At 39.8% G+C, this 19287-nt stretch overlaps 1 protein-coding gene across 7 annotated transcripts in view; it reads left to right on the plus strand.

Annotated features, from left to right (window-relative positions):
* plekha5 (pleckstrin homology domain containing, family A member 5) overlaps positions 1 to 19287 on the plus strand; it is a 298352-nt gene that overhangs the window by 162538 nt on the left and 116527 nt on the right. For all 7 annotated transcript variants that reach the window (XM_072241807.1, XM_072241799.1, XM_072241801.1 and 4 more), the window contains one exon: positions 10697 to 10823. In XM_072241807.1, coding sequence (XP_072097908.1) covers positions 10697 to 10823 — 127 coding nt within the window. The remainder of the gene's footprint in view (positions 1 to 10696; positions 10824 to 19287) is intronic.

A 19287-nucleotide genomic window follows, 5' to 3' on the forward strand; every position in this document is an offset into this window, starting at 1 on the left:
AATCCAGCATTTTCTGGTTTATTTTATTCAGATTTCCAGCATCTACAGTCTTATTTTCATGTGTAGGCCTGCGTTTCTTCTCAGCATCCTTCCCCCTTTCATCTTGTTGTCCTTAACAACATCTGTCTGTACAACCACATGACCAGCACTGAGACAGGTGAGGTTTTGTTTCTCTGTAATTTGATTTCTTAAATTTTTCAAAAAAATGATTTCATGAATATTTCATATGGTTTCCATAAAATTAGATGTACATTGTGCATTAGATGTTAGAATAAATCCATAGCCTTGCTGACTATGGGTTGAATTTCATTATTGATTTCTTCTCAGAGACTCTGCTGCAATATCATTCAGATTATTCCAACAAAATAGATACTAAATCCAGTCCTCCTTCATCCTCGTGCATCCATACTTTCCAGTAACTGTTCTGCTGCTGCCTGACCTGTCTGCAGCATTTTCTATTGTTTTAGATGCTTTTTTTTTACTGTTGTCAGTGTTCTCTAATAAAATACTTCATGAAGCATATTTTGTAGCGTGTTGGTAATGAGCATGCAGTGGCACTTTGGATTGAGTGTGAAGGCAGTGTCTCATTATGACTTACCTGTTGTGGCCCAACTCTAAACACTGTGCCTGACAGTAACTCATGCATAAAGATGATGTGGCTGTATAGAACAAAGAGATACTGATATTGGTGAAAGTAGCTGATTGATGTGAATGAATATATAGAATTGGGTGGCTTTACTGATAGTAAAGTCTAGCCGGAGAGGCTAAACTTTCTGTTTTCATGAAATTAAAAATTAGAAGTCTACCAAATAATTGACATGTTTTATGGGAAAATAAATATTTCCACATCGGGGGGATAAAATTTTGTTTTCAACCTTGGCCATGTGAACTTAAAATGAGTACCTCTGGCACTTAGTCATATAAGACCATAAGACATAAGAGCTGAATTAGGCCATTTGGCCTATCGAGTCTGCTCTGCCATTCAATCATGATTGATCCTTTCTTCCCCTCTTCAGCCCTACTCCCTAGCCTTCTCCCCGTAATCTTTGATGCCATGTCCAATCAGGAACCTATCAAGCTCTGCCTTAAATACACCCAACAATCTGGCCTTCAGAGCTGCCTGTGCTAGTAAATTCCACAAATCCACCACCCTCTGGCTAAAGAAATTTCTCCGCATCTCTATTTTAAATGGACACCCCTCTATCCTGAGGCTGTGCCCGCTCGTCCTAGACTCTCCCACCATGGGAAACATCCTTTCCACATATACTTTGTCTGGGCCTTTCAACATTCAAAAGATTTCAATGAGATCTCCCCTCATCCTTCTAAATTCCAGTGAGTACAGACCCGAAGCCATCAAACGTTCCTCGTATGTTAACCCTTACATTCCCAGAATCATCCTTGTGAACCACCTCTGGACCCTCTCCAATGCCAGTGCATCTTTTATTAGATGAGGAGCCCATATCTGTTCACGATACTCAAGGTGAGGCCTCACCAGTGCCTTATAAAGCCTCAGTATCATATCCCTGCTCTAGTATTGTAGACCTCTTGAAATAAATGCTAACATCGCATTTGCCTTCCTCACCACTGACTCAACTACAAGTTAACCTTTAGGCCGTTCTGCAGAAGGACTTCCAAGTCCCTTTGCATCTCAGATTTTTGGATTTTTCTCCCCATTTAGAAAATAGTGTGCACATTTATTTCAACTACCAAAGTGCATGACCGTGCTTGTCCCTACATTGTATTTCATTTGCCGCTCTCTTGCCCATTCTCCTAATCTGTTTTAAATCCTTCTGCAGTCTACCTGTTTACTTAATACTACCTGTCCCTCCGCCAATCTTCATATCATCTGCAAATTTGGCAACAAAGCCACCTATTCTATCCAGTGTAAAGGGTTTCTTCTTTTATGTTACTGCATATGTTAATCAAAATGGCTTCTTTGTTATGTTAATCTTTTATGTTACTGCGTATGTTAATTAAAATGGCTTCTTTGTTATGTTAAACGCTGATAAAGTCTCCAGATAGCAGTTTGCTTGGATTATGGTATCGATAACAGAGCAAATGAACCAATGGGTGTCCATGTTATTCTTTCTTGGGGTGATATGCTGTCTTATATGGCTGGGAAACAGGGGTTTTAGCGAGGAGTTGGAGGAGAGGCCGGGAGGATGACGGTCGTACTGGGAGTGCTGTGGTTGATCACTTCGGGCGGGGAGTTGGAGGAGAGGCCGGGAGGACCATGGTCTTACCGGGAGTGCTGTGGTTGATCACTTAGGGTGGGGAGTTGGAGGAGAGGCCGGGAGGACGACGGACGTCCTGGGAGTGCTGTGGTCGATCACTTCGGGCGGGAAGTTGGAGGAGAGGCCGGGAGGTCGACGGACGTCCTGAGAGTGCTGTGGTCAATCACTTAGGGCGGGGAGTTGGAGGAGAGGCCGGGAGGACGGCAGACATATGGAGAGTGCTGTGGTTGATCACTCCGGGTGGTCCCGGGTTGCGCGTCGAGGGGGTCAGAGTGGATCGCAGAGGGAAGAAGGAGGTCCCGAGCTCCAACGTGTGCACAAAGAAATTGAACTTTGATAAGTCTGGCGCCTTTTCCATTCCTTTTTGTATTGTACCTCTATTAATCTCATAGATTTCGTAATATCTATAAAGTGTAATTGGTAAAACGTGCATTGTGTGCTGGCTGATGACTGATGTTTGAAGCCGAATCAGGTGGCATTTGTACAGCAACCGATGTAACCGGGAGGCAAGGTGGGTGGCAGACGGGGTTTCCCCTAGATAAAAGAAAGCCAATATAGCTGAGCATTACACCACCATAAAAAGAAGCGGTCCCAACACCGCTGACTCCTGTGGAACATCACCACTCACTGGCAGCCGATCAGAAAAGATCCTTTTTATTCCCACTCGCTGCCTCCTACCAGTCAGCCAATGTTCTAACCATGCTAGTAACTTTCCTGTAATACCATGGGCTCTTAACTTGGTAAGCAGCCTTATGTGTGGCACTTTGTCAAGGGCTTCTGAAAGTCCAAATATACAACATCCACTGCATTGCCTTTGTTTATCCTATGTGTAATCTCCTCAAAGAATTCCAACAGGTTGTGAGGCAAGATTTTCCCTTAATGAAACCATGCTGACTTTGTCCTTTCTTGTCCTGTGCCTCCAAGTGCTCCATAATCTCATCCTTAACAATTGACTCCAACATCTTTCCAACCACTGAGGTCAGACTAACTGGTCTATAATTTCCTTTCTACTGCCATCCTCCTTTCTTAAAGAGTGGAGTGACATTTGTAATTTTCCAGTCCTCTGCACCATGCCAGAGGCCAATGATTTTTGAAAGATCATTATAATGCCTCCACAATCTCTATCACTACCACCTTCAGAACGCTAGGGTGTAGTTCATCTGGTCTGGGTGACTTGTGTACCCTTCGGTCTTTCAGCTTTTTGAGCGTCTTCTCTCTTGTAATAGTAACTACACTCCTCTTCCCTCACACCCTTCAACATCTGGCACACTGGTAGCGTCTTCCATAGTGAAGCCTGATGCTAAATACTCATTTAGTTCATCTGCCATTTCCTTGACCCCTATTATTATTTCTCTGGCCTCATTTTCTTGTGGTCCTATACCTACTCTCATCTCTTGAGAAAGCTTTTACTATCCACTTTGATGTTGTTTGCTAGCTTACTTTCATATTTCATGTTTTCCTTCCTGATGATTTTTTTAGTTGCCCTCCGTAGGGTTTTAAAAGCTCCCAATCCTCTGTCTTTCTACTAATTTTTTGCTTTGTTGTATGCCCCTGTTTTGCTTTTACGTTAGCTTTGACTTACCTTGTCAGCCACAATTGTACTACAAACGTTTGTATTTTGCCATTTGAGTATTTCATTGCTTTTGGAATACATCGATCCTGTACATTCCTCATTTTTCCCAGAAATTCATGCCATTGCTGCTCTGCTGTTATCCCTGCCAGAACCACCTTCCAATTTACTTTGGCAACTCCTTTCTCATACCACTGTGATTTCCTTTATTCCTCTGAAATACTGCTACGTCAGACTTTACTTTCTCCCTTTCAAATTTCAAGTTGAACTTAGTCATATTGTGATCACTCCCTCCTAAAGATTCTTTTACCTTCAGTTCCCTAATCACCTCCAGTTCATATGTAGGCTCAATGATAAACTGCCATCCCGTAGGCATTCAACAAACTCACTCTCCTGAGATCCATTTCCAAATTGATTTTCCCGGTCGACTGGCATGTTGAAATCTCCCATGACTATCATAACGCTGCCCTTTTGACATGCCTTTTCTACTTCCTGTTGTAATCTGTGGTCCACATCACAGCTACTGTTAGGTGGCTGTATATAACTGCCATCGGGGTCCTTTTACCCTTGCAGTTTCTTAACTCAACCCACAAGGATTCAACCTCTTACGATCCTGTGTCACATCTTTCTGCTGCTTTGATGCCATTCTTTACCAGCACAGCCACACCAGCCCTCTGCCTACCTTCCCATCCCTCTGAAACAATGTGTATCCTTGGATATTTAGCTCTCAACTTCAACCATCCTTCAGCCACAATTCAGTGATGGCCACAACATCATTCCTGACAATCTGTAATATTGCAACAAGATCATCCTCTTTATTTCTTATACTCCGTGCATTGAGATATAACACTTAGAGTGCTGTATTTGCTACCCTTTCTGATTCTTCATCCCTAATGCACTGATACTCACCCTGCTGGCTGCAGTTATGTTCTGTCATCTGCCTGCCCTTCCTATTACCATGCTTCTTATCCTGAGTCCCTTCCCTCAATTTCCCACCTCTCCGCCAAATTAGATTAAACCCTCCCCTACAGTTCTAACAAACCTGCCTGCAAGAATGTTGGTCCCCCTTAGGTTCTGGTGCAACCTGTCACTTTTGACAGGTCATACCTCTCCCAGAAGAGATCCCAATGGTCCAAAAACCTGAAACCCTGCCCCCTGAATCAGCTTCCCAGCCATGCATTAATTTGCCAAATCAGCCTGTTTCTACCCTCACTGGCACATGGCACAGACAGCAATCTAGAAATTACTACTTGGGTGGTCCTGCTGCTCAACTTTCTGCCTAGCTCTCTAAATTCTCTTTTCAGGACCTCTTTGCTTTTCCTTTCTATGTCTTTGGTACCAATATATATCAAGACATCTGGCTGCTCTCCCTTCCTCTCCAAAATGTTGTGGACATGATCTGAGACGTCCATAACCCTGGCACCTGAGCGGCAACATACCATCTGGTTGTCCTGTTTACATCCACAGAATCTGCTATCTGTTCCTCTGACTATTGAGTCCCCTATCACTACCACTCTCCTTTTATCCCTCTGTATAGTTGAATTGAAATACATTTACAACAAACCCGATAACTTGGATTGAACATAGCTTCTCTGTTCATTTTGCTTCTATGTCACTTAAACATAGTACTGGGTAAATACTTCACCAGAGAAAAAGTAGTGAGCCTAACTTCAGAAGAGGGGTCCTCTGTGAGTTTGTTTCATTTCATTGGAATTGGTTTGTTCATGTCACATGTACTGAAATACTGTGAAAAGCTTGTCCTTGCATACTGTTCATACATATCAGATCATTACACAGTGCATTGAGGTAGAACAAGGTAAAGCAATAACAATGCAAAATAAAGTGTAACAGCTACAGAGAAGGTGCAGTGCAGTTAAAAAATATGGTCCAAGGTCATAACGTCGATTATGAAGTCAAAAGTCCACATTAACCTACCAGGGAACCATTTAGTAGTCTTGTAGCAGGGTAGATGCTACACCAGGCATACTGGCGGTATGTGCTTTCAGGTTTTTGTTTCTTGTAGATGAGAGAGGAGAGGAAATGTCCAGAGTAGCAGGGATCCTTGATTATGCTGGCTGCTTTACTGAGGTAGTGAGAAGTCCATGGTGAGGAGGCTGTTTTCAGTGATATACTAAGCTGTATCTGCAACTCTCTTGCAGTCATGTGCAGAGCAGTTGACATATGAAGCTATGAGTCCAGACTGAATGCTTTCTTTGGTGCAATAATAAAAATTGGTAAATGTCAATGGGGACATGCCAAATATCTTTAGCCTCCTGAGGAGAAAGAGGCATTGGTGGACTTTTCTTGGCTATGGTGGCTATGGGGTTAGACAAGGGCAGGCTATTGGTGATATTCATTCCTAGGAACTTGATTCTGTCAACTTTTGCAACCTCAACACTATTGAGCTAATCAGGAACATGTGGATTAACCCCTTACTGAAGTCAATGATTAGCTCTTTTGTTTTGCTGACATTGAGGATCGTTAATGAAGTCTTAACTTTATTCATGAAGTGCCTGTCTATTTCATAGAAAGGAAGGAACCCCTTTAGTGTCATGTTTCAGATAGTTTCTGCTGACGTGTGCTATTTCCAGTTGAGATGATCTTAGTAACTTTGATGACTGTCATTGTATAAAGGAAAATGGCTTCTTAGTGCAAATATTTGATGAACTTACATGGATTTGAATTGATTATTAACATAAATGGAAGACCAGGTATATTACAGGAAACCATTTTGACCCTAATCAGCTAACGGGCAATTGCAACAAGTGTCAAGACACAACTTTCTTCATGTTTCTCAGTTTTGAGAGGTGGAAATTTCACACCTTGTGCAAAATTGAAATTTCAGAAGAAACATAGTATGTAAACTTCTTTATCATATTTTAATACGAGGAACATTTGATGGCCCTGGGTCTGTACTCACTGGAATTTAGAAGGATGAGGGAAATCTGATTGAAACCTTTTGAATATTGAAAAGCCTAGACAGAGTAGATGTGGAAAGGATGTTTCCCATGGTGGGGGAGTCTAGGACAAGAGCGCAAAGCCTCAGGATAGAAGGGCATCCATTTAAAACAGATGCAGAGAAATTTCCTTAGCCGGAGGGTGGTGGATTTGTGGAATTTATTATCACAGGCAGCTGTGGCGGCCAGGTTGATAGGCTCTTGATTGGACATGGCATCAAAGGTTACGGGGAGAATGCTGGGGAGTGGTGTTGAGGGGGGAAAAAAGGATCAGCCATGATTGAATGGCAGTGCAGACTCAATGGGCCAAATTGCCTAATTCTGCTCCTATGTCTTATGGTCTTATGGTCTTTAAAAGTCTTTGTCAGGCATTTGGCTATGATGAAATTGTGTGTGAGAACCACATCAAATGGAGTATTGCTTTCAAACAATGATTGGTTAGCCCAAGTACCAACATTGGATTGTGTTTCACTTACAAGAACATACTGATCTTCCTGTGCTGTTGCATTCTGTAGTCCAATGTTGCATTCTGTTAGCTGTCCTTGTGTTTTACTGGACCTAGGTACTGGTCTTTTGCAGATCATTTGCTGGGGCATCTTGGGCTCTCTTCATCTCAGAGCTCTGCAATCTCCCACCATTTCGATAGTGATATTTTTACTGCCAAACTAATATTATATTCCTTATGTTAGCTCTTTCCCCACACAGTTAACTTGTCTATATCCCTTGTAGCCTCCTTATGTCCTCATTAGAGCTGATTTTCCTTTCTATGCTTGGGTCATCTGCAAATTTTGCCATAATTTCTTGGGTACTTAGATCAGGTGATTTATATAACTTGTAAAGTATTGAGACCTCAACATTGATCCCAATGGATCAAAGAATATGCCTGTTGCAATCTTTCCATATCAATATGTTACTTTCAATATTATAAACTTATACTTTCCGTAATAACTTTTGCAGCATTTTTATCAAATACATTACAGAAGTCTAAGTATAATACATTTATTGTTTTGCCTTTATTCATAGCATGTTATTTTTCCAAGAACTCATGAATTGATCAAAAATGACTTGCTAAAACAAGTTGTCTGTGTTCAATTATGTTGATTTATTCCAAGTGTCTGGCAATATTTTCTCCAAAAACTAATATTTTACCTGTGAGACATTATAAGGTAACTGGCCTGTGGCTTGCTGCTTTCCATCTCCCTTTTTGAATGAAGGAGTCAAATTTCTATTTTCTATCAAATGGCAGCCTCTCTAAATCCAGACCAACACATCACTGTTTTATGAGTTACCTTTTAATTAAAGTCCATCAAGATCTGGGGACATGTTAGTCCCCAGTTCCAACTATTAGTTTAGTACCACTGCCTCTATGATGGCAATCTAACTGAGTTCCTTCCTCTCATTCAATTATTCCCATTTCTGTATCGTTACTTCTACTCTTTAATATTGATTTAAAATACCTATTTAATTCACCTGCCACTTTCCACATATTCCATTATTCATTCCCCACGCTTGTTTTCTGTGTATGTTAATTATATGAAGTGAGGTTCTGCAGCACAGTAATTATTTTTTTCTAAGCATTAGTTTAAAAATGTGGATTCCACTGATATATTTCAGTGAAATATTTTGGTATTTCATCTCAACTGAAATAGTTCTGAATTGACAGAGCCTTTATGTACCAGATTGGTCTTATTGATTAATGACAGAGAAATTCACCATCTTGCATGTATAAACACCTAAATGTGCATTTCTCTGAAAATGCAGTTGTCTGTTAATGGAACAATGAAACAAATGGGCCCTTTTTTGAAAAAGTAATTTGTTATCAGTGTTCAACTCTGAATATTGCATGCTGTAACATATTAGATGTGGAACTAGTTCTGTGTAGATTGTATTTGCTTTCATATACTCAATGCCCACTTTATTAGATACCTGTATGTTTGTGATCTTCTGCTACTATAACCCATCCACCTCAAGGCTTGACGTGTTATGTGTTCAGAGATGCTCTTCTGCAGACCACTGTTGAGCCACATAGTGTTTTGTATTACTATCACCTTCTTGTCAGCTTGAACCAGTCTGGTCATTCTCCTCTGACCTCTCTCATTTATAAGGCGTTTTTTTTCCCCCAACAGAACTGCTAATCACTGGATGCTTTTTGTTTTTTCACATCATTCTCTGTAAACTTTAGAGACTGTTGTGTGTGAAAACCCCAGGAGATCAGCAGTTTCTGATATACTCAAACCACCTCAGCTGGCACCAACAATCATTCCACAGTATGTCACTCTGATCATGTTTCTTCCCCATTCTGATGTTTGGCCTGGACAACAGCTGAACCTCGATCATATCTGCATGCTTTTATCCAGAAATTGTTACCACATGATTGACTGATTAGTTATTTGCAAAAATGCGGAGGTATACAGGTGTACTGAATAAATTAGCCACAAAGTGTATAAATAAAGGAAACAATGGTGTAATAATCTATTAGGTAAAGGTATTAATATTTGATCTTGCATGTTATTCCCAATCTCAAATTAATGTATGTACCTATATGAGAAATGATGTTCCGAATCAAAGTCAAGTTTAATATCACTGGTATATGTCGTGAAATTTGTTGAATATATTTTAAATAGTTCAATTAAATAAGGAGTGCAAAAATAGAAATAAAAAATTACTGAGGTAGTGTTCATTGGTTCAGTGTCTATTCAGAAATCAGATGGCAGAGGGGAAGAAGCTGTTCCTGAATCATTGAATGTGTGCTTTCAGGCTTCTGTACCTCTTTCATGATGGTAGCAATAACAATAAGACATCATCTGGGTTACTGGGGACCTCCTTTTTGAGGCATCGCTTCTTGAGGAGGTCGTGGATGCTAAGAAGGCTAATGCCCATGATGGAGCTGACAAAGTTTACAACTCTCTGCAGCTTATTTTGATCCTATGCAGTAGGCACCCCTCCTCTCTCCCCCCACCCCCCGTACCAGACGGTGATGCAGCCAGTTAGAATGCTCTCCACGGTACACTGGAAAAATTTGCAAATGTCTTTGGCAACATACCAAATCTCCTCAAACTCCTAATGAACTATAGCTGCTATTCTGCCTGCTTTGTAGCTGCATCAATATGTTCGGTCCAGGTTAGATCCTTAGAGATAGCAGCACCCAGGAACTTGAAATTGTTCACTCTTTCCACTTCTGATCCCTCTATGAGGCCTGGTGCGTGTCCCTCATCTTACTCCTTTTGAAGTCACAATCAATTCTTTGGTCTTACGGACTGATGTTGAGTGCAAGGTTGTTGCTGCGACACCACTCCACCAGCTGATAAACCTCGCTCTGTAAGCCTTCCTGTCACCATCTGAAATCCTGCCAACAATAGTTGTATATCATCATCAAATTTATAGATGGTATTTGAATTTAATTTGTTAATTTGTTGAAACAACACAAAGTGCTGCAGGAAATCAGAGGGCTTGGTAGTATCTATGGAGGAAAATGGAGCAGTCTACATTTCAGATCAGGACAATTTATCTGGAATCAAAGTTGAGCTCAGTCCAGATGAAGGGTCTCAACTTGAAATGTTGACTGGCCATTTTCCTCCATAGATGCTGCCTTACCTTGTGTATTCCTCCAGAGCTTTCTGTGTTACTCCAGGTTTCTAGCATCTGCTGTCTCCTCTTAATTTTGTTGAAGCAGGTTTAAAATGAAAAAAAAGTGTAAAGTTGAGCAAGTATATTTCTATTTTGAACAGTTAATTTAAAAATCAGTTTTGACAGCTGGGCAAAATAACAATTGCCAATTTGCTTTCAGTACATCCAGAGTGCAGCTTGAAGTACAGTGTAGTTTCAGTAAGCAACTAGAAAATAGGACGTCTGAAGAAGCAGCAAGGGAAAATTTCTATTTATAGCTGTCCTGCTCTGTGTCTTGTACTCTCCATTTACAATATCCCACTTTCTAGTTTCAGGACTGCTGCAGCAATAGCGTCACAAGACAAAAAAGATCGACCAGTGAGCTTGGTCAGTGAAGTTTCTACATATACCATGGCATCCGAAATGGCTCTGCTTCCAACTAGTCCTGTTTGCCGAGTAAGTGCTGACTCTTGTAAATGTAATTCAAATCCTGTGCTGTTTAGTTCCTCTGACATTTTCAAATGTGTCTGCAATTAATAAACAATTAATTAATAAATGTCTGCATTTAATTATTGTTTGATCTGTACTGAGCTGGAAAAATGCAATGTTTTGCATGATCTGTTTTATGTTTGCAGCAGCAGTGCTTTCAAATATATAGGGATTTATATTGTTTTGTTCAATAGTAAAACATGCGAATATATATAATTTTTAAGTTCAATATGTTATTGTACTGTCAGTTTTGCACTATCAAGAAAGGAAGCATCATGAGTGTAAAAACAGATTATGAAAAATCACTTCCAAAAGAATAACTGATAACTCTACATTGATTGGTATCTGTAGAAGTGAATTGATTTATGTTGTGAAAGAATTTTATTTTTGTTTTATTCTGGAATTGTATTGCACTTGTGACACAGAAAGATGCCATTCGATCCGTTATGCTTGTGTCTGATGAAAAACTCTATAAAAACATAAGCAAGTTCTTAGAAATCTAAAATCATAATTCTGCCATTTGTAAAAATACTATATGCAGAACTCATCAGAGATTTTACTGTTTGCAAAACATGAAGTTATAAGGCAGGATGTTCATCAATTATTAAGGTAAAATTTCCCTTTGCATCCTGATTGATGGAAACCTATGAGTCAAGCTACAGTTAATAAGAAATGCTACAGTTCTTAAAGCAAATCTAAAAATCTTGATCTGATTGAATATCTTGCATTATTTTTCATGGGTCATTGAATGTCAATATTCTGTTTGAGGACTTCACTAATATAGTAGTATGTGGAACTTTTAGTTTACATTGAGATAATGTGTGTGAGAGCATGATGATTCTTTATTATTTGTGAGTTAATTCAATCATCCCTCATTTCTTTCTTGCTCAGCCATTATGTTAACAGTTAATGATGTTCTTTCAGTTTCAGTGTGTATTCCTCAGCAAAGTCCATCATTGCTGTTGCGCTGTCACTGTTTTCACAAACTCAGTTAAAAATCGTGAAAGTTTTTATCAGTCAAATTCTTTTAAACAAAAAAGTTGCCATAGTGTTGCAATTCCATTTATACTTTAGAATCAGAATCCAGTTTATTATCACCAGCATGTGACGTGAAATTTGTTAACTTAGCAGCAGTTCAATGCAATACATAATCTAGCAGAGAGAGGAAAAAAATAATAGTAATAAATAAAATAAAACATAATATATAAACAAGTAAATCAATTGCGTATATTGAATAAATTTTTTTTAAAGTGCAAAACAGAAATATTGTATATTTTTTTAAAAAGTGAGGTAGTGTCCAAGGCTTAATGCCCATTTTGGAATCGGACGGCAGAGGGGAAGAAGCTGTCCCTGAATTGCTGAGTGTGTGCCCTGGGTGCTGGAGGTCCTTAATAATGGATGCTGCCTTTCTGAGACACTGCTCCCTAATGATGTCCTGGGTATTTTGTAGGCTAGTGCCCAAGATGGAGCTGACTAGATTTACAACCTTCTGCAGCTTCTTTTGGTCCTGTGCAGTAGCCCCTCCATACCAGACAGTGATGCAGCCTGTCAGAATGCTCTCCACGGTACAACTGTAAAAGTTTTTGAGTGTATTTGTTGACATGCCAAATCTCTTCAAACTCCTAATAAAGTATAGCCGCTGTCTTGCCTTCTTTTTAACTACATCGATATGTTGGAACCAGGTTAGGTCCTCAGAGATCTTGACACCCAGGAACTTGGAGCTGTTCACTCTCTCCACTTCTGATCCCTCTATGAGGATTGGTATGTGCTCCTTCGCCTTACCCTTCCTGAAGTCCACAGTCATCTCTTTCATCTTACTGATGTTGAGTGCCAGGTTGTTGCTGCGGCACCATTCCACTAGTTGGCATATCTCACTTCTTTACACCCTCTTGTCACCACCTGAGATTCTACCAACAATGGTTGTATCATCAGCAAATTTATAGATGGTATTTGAGCTATGCCTAGCCACACAGTCATGTGTATACAGGGAGTGGAGCAGTGGACTAAGCACACACCCCTGAGGTGTGCTAGTGTTGATCGTCAGTGAGGAGGATATGTTATCACCAATCTTTAATCTAATTTAAAGAGGATACACATGATTTATATAAACTTCATATCTGTATATTGATAATTTTTATTTTTAAATTGCTTTGCACTCCCGCTATTGATTGGCACGTGAATATCAAAGTCAGATCAGACCAAATCTTTCTAACAGGAGTTCAAGGATACAACGCTTTACAGTACCAGTGACCCAGGTTCAATTCCCGCTGCTGCTTGTAAGGAGTTTGTACGTTCTCCTCATGACCACTTGGGTTTCCTCCTGGTGCTCTGGTTTCCTCCCACAGTCCAAAGATGTACCGGTTGATAGGTTATTGGGCATTGTAAATTGCCCTGATATTAAGCTAGGATTAAATTGGAGCACTGCTGGATGGCGTGACTCAAAGTGCCAGAAGGGCCTATTCCATGCTGTATCTCAATAAAATGATACTAAGTTATTATTTAGGACCAATGAAAAAATTACAGTTGTGAGAGTAACCATAGTGAGCACTAGTAGCTAAAACAAAACAAAAAGAACAATGTTTGAGTATCAGGCACTTTGGAAACTTATTGTGGTGAGTGAGGTTAGGGTTTCTAAACCTAGAATAATGGTGTTGAATCCAGCTGTAATGAAATAACAGACGAAAAGATATCAGAATTGATCATATGCATAGCACGGTAGTGTGGTGGTTAAAGTAACACTGTACAGCACCAGCAGCTGGGGTTGAATTCTTGACATCGTTTGTAAGGAGCTTGTACATTCTCCCCATGCTTGCATGGGTTGCCTCTGGTTACTCTGACTTCCTCTCTCATTCCAAAGGTGCATGAGTTAGGGTTAGTAAGTTGTGGCCAAGTTATGTTGGTGTTGGAAGCATGGCAAATCTTAGGATTGTGTTGGTTATTGATACAAATGACTTATTTCACTGTATGTTTTGATGTACATGTGACAAATAAAGCTGATCTTTAATTTTTAATCTTTAATCATAACAAGATTTATTATCACCATATTATATAATGTGAAATGTGTTGTATTGTGACTGCAGTAAATGCAAATACATAAAATTACTATATGCTATAAAATAAATAGTGCAAAAAAAAAGCAAGTAGAGCTCATCGAGTATTCAGAAATCTGTGATGATGGAGCAGAAGAGGCTGCTCCTGAATCATTGAGTGTGGGTCTTCAGGCTCTTGTGGCTCCTCCCCGACAGTAGTACTGAGGAGTACTGAGGTCAGGTCATTCGTCTGAGTGCTACTGGTACCATGTAACCCAATACAACCTGTCGCATGGTCGGGTGGTCGGCGACTAAACCGGCTCCCCCACCAGGCTCGCCTGGTGAGGAGGATGGCTAGACACCCTGCAGGACGAAAAACAAGACCTGTCAAAGGGCGGATGAACCCTCTCGTAGGGTCAACGGCCATCTAGTAAACATGTGCCGTGAAGCACAGGAAGGGCATCCCTTGCCTGGAAGCTTGGTCTGGCCATTCACTGCAACAGAACTTCCCCTAGCTGTCTTGGACCCCACCATGCCACTGGATCCAGGAGGGGATGTCAAGAGGGTGGGTCTGGACCTGTGCAACCCCCTACTCACCTAAAACCCATTCACGCACGCGCTGTTCCTTTCTGAGGAATGGGGTCAACCCCACTAACTGTCTGAAAGGAACCATCATCATCCTATGGGATGGATAGCCAGAGAGAGGGGAGACCGAGGAGAGAGCATCCTCACCTGGATGGTGAGAGTCCATAATGTTGCATCCCACCTCTGCAAATGTTCATCATAGCATTAAGCTAGTCTTGGGGCTTGCAAACTACAGTCTAATTTAACATATGAGAGCAAGTGCTATGTCCTCTTAATAGTGTCCTTCAATAAATCAAATGTGAAAATGATTAACAACATGTCCTGTAACTAAGTAATTACAGTACTTAATTGGCTAGCTAATACTGGATCACTGGAATTTTTAGATGCATCTGTGATCAAGTCAAAAGCAAATCTATCAACTGTAATTAATCACAAACAAGACAAAATCTGCAGATGCTGGAAATCCAAGCAACATACACAAAATGCTGGAGGAATTCAGCAGGCTGCTGAAGGGTCTCGGCCCGAGATGTCGACTGTACTTTTTTCCATAAATGCTGCCTAGCCTGCTGAGTTCTTCCAACGTTTTGTGTGTGTTAACTGAAATTAATCTTGGTTTTGTCTCTGTGATACACTGACCAAAGTGTTAAAGTGATCTGGGGCTGGCCAAGTAGGGTCCAGTTTCACCATGGAAAGCAAATGCTATGTCCTCTTAATAGTGTCCTTGAATAAGTCATTAATAAAAAGGATTAACAACATGTTCTGTAACCAGATATCCACCATACTTAATTGGATAGCTAATACTGGATCACTGGAATTTTTAGATGTCAATGCATCTGTGATCAAATCAAAAGCAATTCTATCAACTGAAATTAATCCTGTTCTTGCCTTTGTGCTACACTAACCGAAGTGTTAAACTAATCTGGGGTTGGGCAAATATGGTCTAGTTTAATATAGAAAGCAAGTGCTATGTTCTCTTAATAGTGTGATTGAATAAGTTATTAATAAAAAGTAATTAATTTCATGTCCTGTAACTGAATACGCACAATGCTTAGTTGGATAGGTGCATAGCTGATATTGGAGCCATAGGAACTAATAGAAGTCAAAGTTTTAATTTACTGGGGATATTCTGTCTGCAGCAGTGAAAGTGTTTGGAGAGTGTTGGCACCTAAATTCCTTTGCTGAGTCCTCGATCAGAACATGTGCAAGGTCCTTTACCCAAAGAGAAATATTGCCAATAACTTGAAGGAAGAAATGACAAGGCAGTTGGGTTTGCCTGAACTATTTCTGCTGTGTGTGACTTTTTTTTCCATTAGTTACAAAGAGAAACTAATTCTGGAGTTTGTTGGAACTGCTATGCTTGAAGATGGAATTAAAAGTGAAATTAACATTTAATTTTAAATGTATGAGTGTTGATTTATTACTGGGGATCAGGATATTCCTGAGATGTCATCAGACCTGAATTTAGTATTTTCCAAAACTTCTTTTAGACTTGTGTCTGTTTTATCACTAGGACTGTGAAAAGAAAATTTAATTTCTATTTGATTTCTACTTGTTTTGCTTGCCAAGCTGTATCGTATTTAATAGGAAGGACCTAATATTATAATGCATGTAATGCAATGTCACTCTAGTAAGAACCTTCTCTCTTGTAGTTATAAGATCAAGGCTATTGAAACAAGGACCTCAGATGATACCAAAGAGGCGTTATTGACTATAGGTTTGTTTAAAAGTGACATGTGGATAGCCCTCCAGTCACAAACAAAAGAAAATCTGCAGGTGCTAGAAATCTGCGTGACACAGACAAATTGCTAGAGGTACTCAGTAGGTCAAGCAGCATCTGTGGAAGAGAGTACAATTGACTTTCAGGCCAAGACCTTTCAGCATGGACTGGGGAAAAAAAAGATGAAGAGTAGATTGAAATTTCAAGTTCAGAGTTTTGCCCAAGTTTTGATCCTGATCATTTGATACAAAGCTATAACATTCTGAGTAGCGTTAGAATAGATGGTAAAGATAGCTTTTAAAGTACATATGAGCTAAAAGTTATTGAGCATCTCTCTTGCATTCAGGTTGAGATATTTTGTTGTAAAGGAGTATTTCTTGTAGTTTAGTCTTGATTGTTTTCATGCCAACTAGGAGAACAATATATAAAATTTCATATCCAGGAACTCGTTATCTTACTGTGAAGATGTGCCCTTGGGGATTTAATTTACTTTATAGTAGGTACATATTCTATTCAGGTTTTATTTTGAAATACAAAGAAGGTTCTTTCCAGGGTTTTGGCCAAGGGTATGACAGATGAGTCTGTTGCATTCATTACCACCCATTGAATTGTGAGTTAATATAAATGGAAAAATTTTATATCTCTGTACATTGCATATGTTCAAGTAATAAGTTTTTTCTAGCATGTTGCCTTCATTGCCTGTGCACTGAAGTATTTTCATAAACCATTATCCAGTACTATTACAAGTCCATTTCTGAGACCGGCACCATCTATCAAGGTGAAGGTTATCAGTGGATCAATTTGAATTGATTACATTGCAGTTATCTGTGACCATCGTTACAAACTTACTGCTTACCATTATCATCTGAGGTAATTCATAAAGGAACTGGAAAAGTTTGTTAGGAATAAAATATTATAAAATTGTAAGGAAAATCCCCATGAAAAGGAATAAGAAGGTTAGTTGTTTGGACTGATTGAGCTGAAAAGAAGGAGCTGAGTTAAGAGGGACATTATATCAAATGAGGGAAGCATATCCATCCCACCCAGAGCTTGGGTACTCACAATGATTCCATATTATCCCCTTATGCATATGTCTGTATTGTAAAACATGCAAAAGCAGATTGAAATGAAGGTAGATCCTGCTTCACTCGCTGAGACCTTCCAACAGAATGGTCAGTGCTTGAACTGGTGACATTATTTCTGTGACTGCCCTAGGACAATCAGTTACTACTGCCTCCAGTCATTTCCTGTGGGCCTGTTCCTGCAAAACAATATAAACATTGTCCATTTCAGTATCCCTCGGGATATCTCCAGATTGTCAAAATAGAGAGAGTTTTAATAGATTGCTTGCCATTCAGGGACTTGCTACATGTTTGTACAGTTTGCTGTTTCCTTTCTATTGGCATGTTGATTCTGAACACCTTTAGTCTCCATCTTCACTGTCCCCTCAGGCTCAGAAACTGATTTCTTTTCAAGTGCCTGCTTCTTATCCACTTGTTCCATCACTTCTGAGCTTGGTAAAATTTGCTTTCCTCCTCGTGTAGAAATTTTACATGTTTTACCTTTTACCTTTTCTCCCTTCTATAATTATGCTAAATTCTAATGAATTAATATTACGAATGCAAAATTCTATTTGTGATATTCCTTCCACCTGACCACCTTTATCGCATCATTCCCACCCCTTAAAAAATGTATTAATGTTCCCATTTGAGCTTACGTCATTTTGGCTAGAAGAAAAGTTCTTGTGAAAGTAGCTACAGAAGTGTGTGTGTGTGGATGCGTTTTACATTGATTGTAATCACAGTCATGATTATAACCCTGTTCTTATTGCGCTTGCAGATGTTTGCCTTGAACAGTTTGCTTGGACAGTTGAAGCATCTGGATTACACTCCCTGCAGTGATTGCTCTCTTTTTGTACTGTACTGCAATCCATAAAGCCTCATTTGAAGATTCTTTTAACTTGATATCCCTTACTTAGTTGTAGTTGTTTATTTAGCTAGTATCATCACTACCCCCTCCCATATCTGCCTCTTCCTCTAGTCTGAAAATGAAGAGGAACATCAAGCTCTCCCTCTTTAAGATGAGTTGAAGAAATTTCTAATATTACACTTCTTCCACTTGTTGGTTTGTGTTCTTAGCTCACATGCTGCAAACTTTGCATTTTAGGACACACTACTGTATGTTCTATTATTACAGCTAGATTCCCTTTTCTCACCTTCCCTTTCCAAGTCTGCTTTTCTATGATCAGCTGCCTGTCCCTTGCAAATTTAGTGTTAATCCTCACACTGAGCAGCCTGCCTCTGTAGAAGTATTTGTCCAGCCCTGTACAGGTCTCAACTTTCCCACAACCAATCTCAATTCCCAAGAATCTAAAGCGCTCCCACGAGGACCTTATGCACATTAGTCTGCACTGACCTCTTAATTTTCACCAACAGCTACTATTATTATTTAAATAATACCTCACTATCTGCACTAATCGTATTGTAACCCCATTAACTCGCCTATCTTAAGCTCACATTCTCCAGCCAACTTTCTATGCTGGGGCAATATACAGTGGTTAATTAACATGCCAAAGAGCCAGTCTTTAACATGTGGGAGGAAACTAATGTAGTAACTGAAATGATCTGCAAACTCCACACAGACGGCATACAAAATCAGTATCAAACTAGGGTCGCTGGAACTCTGAGGCAGCAGTGCTAACTCTTGCACCACTGTGGTTTGGATAAAGTTTCAGATATTCTTATCTGCAAGTCATCTAGACAGATCTATCCTTTCTTTACTTGTCCCATTGGCACAATCTTTCACGTTACTCCATCATAAGAACATAACAAGTTGGAGCAGGAGTAGGCCATGTGCCCTTTCAAGACTTCTCCGCCATTCGATAAGATCATGGCTGATATGCCCATGGGCAAAGCTCTGTGTATCTGCCTTTTCCCTACAAACCTATATCTGATTGATTTTGTTCGCCAAGCTGTATCTTTTTTAATAGGAAGGACTTAATATTATAAGGTATGATATGCAATGTCAATCTAGCAAGAACCTTCTCTTTTGAAGTATTAAGGTCAAGGCCATTGAACCAAGGACCCTATACTTTGCCAAA

Source organism: Mobula birostris, chromosome 23 (genome assembly GCF_030028105.1).
Source record: "Mobula birostris isolate sMobBir1 chromosome 23, sMobBir1.hap1, whole genome shotgun sequence".
NCBI lineage: Eukaryota > Metazoa > Chordata > Chondrichthyes > Myliobatiformes > Myliobatidae > Mobula > Mobula birostris.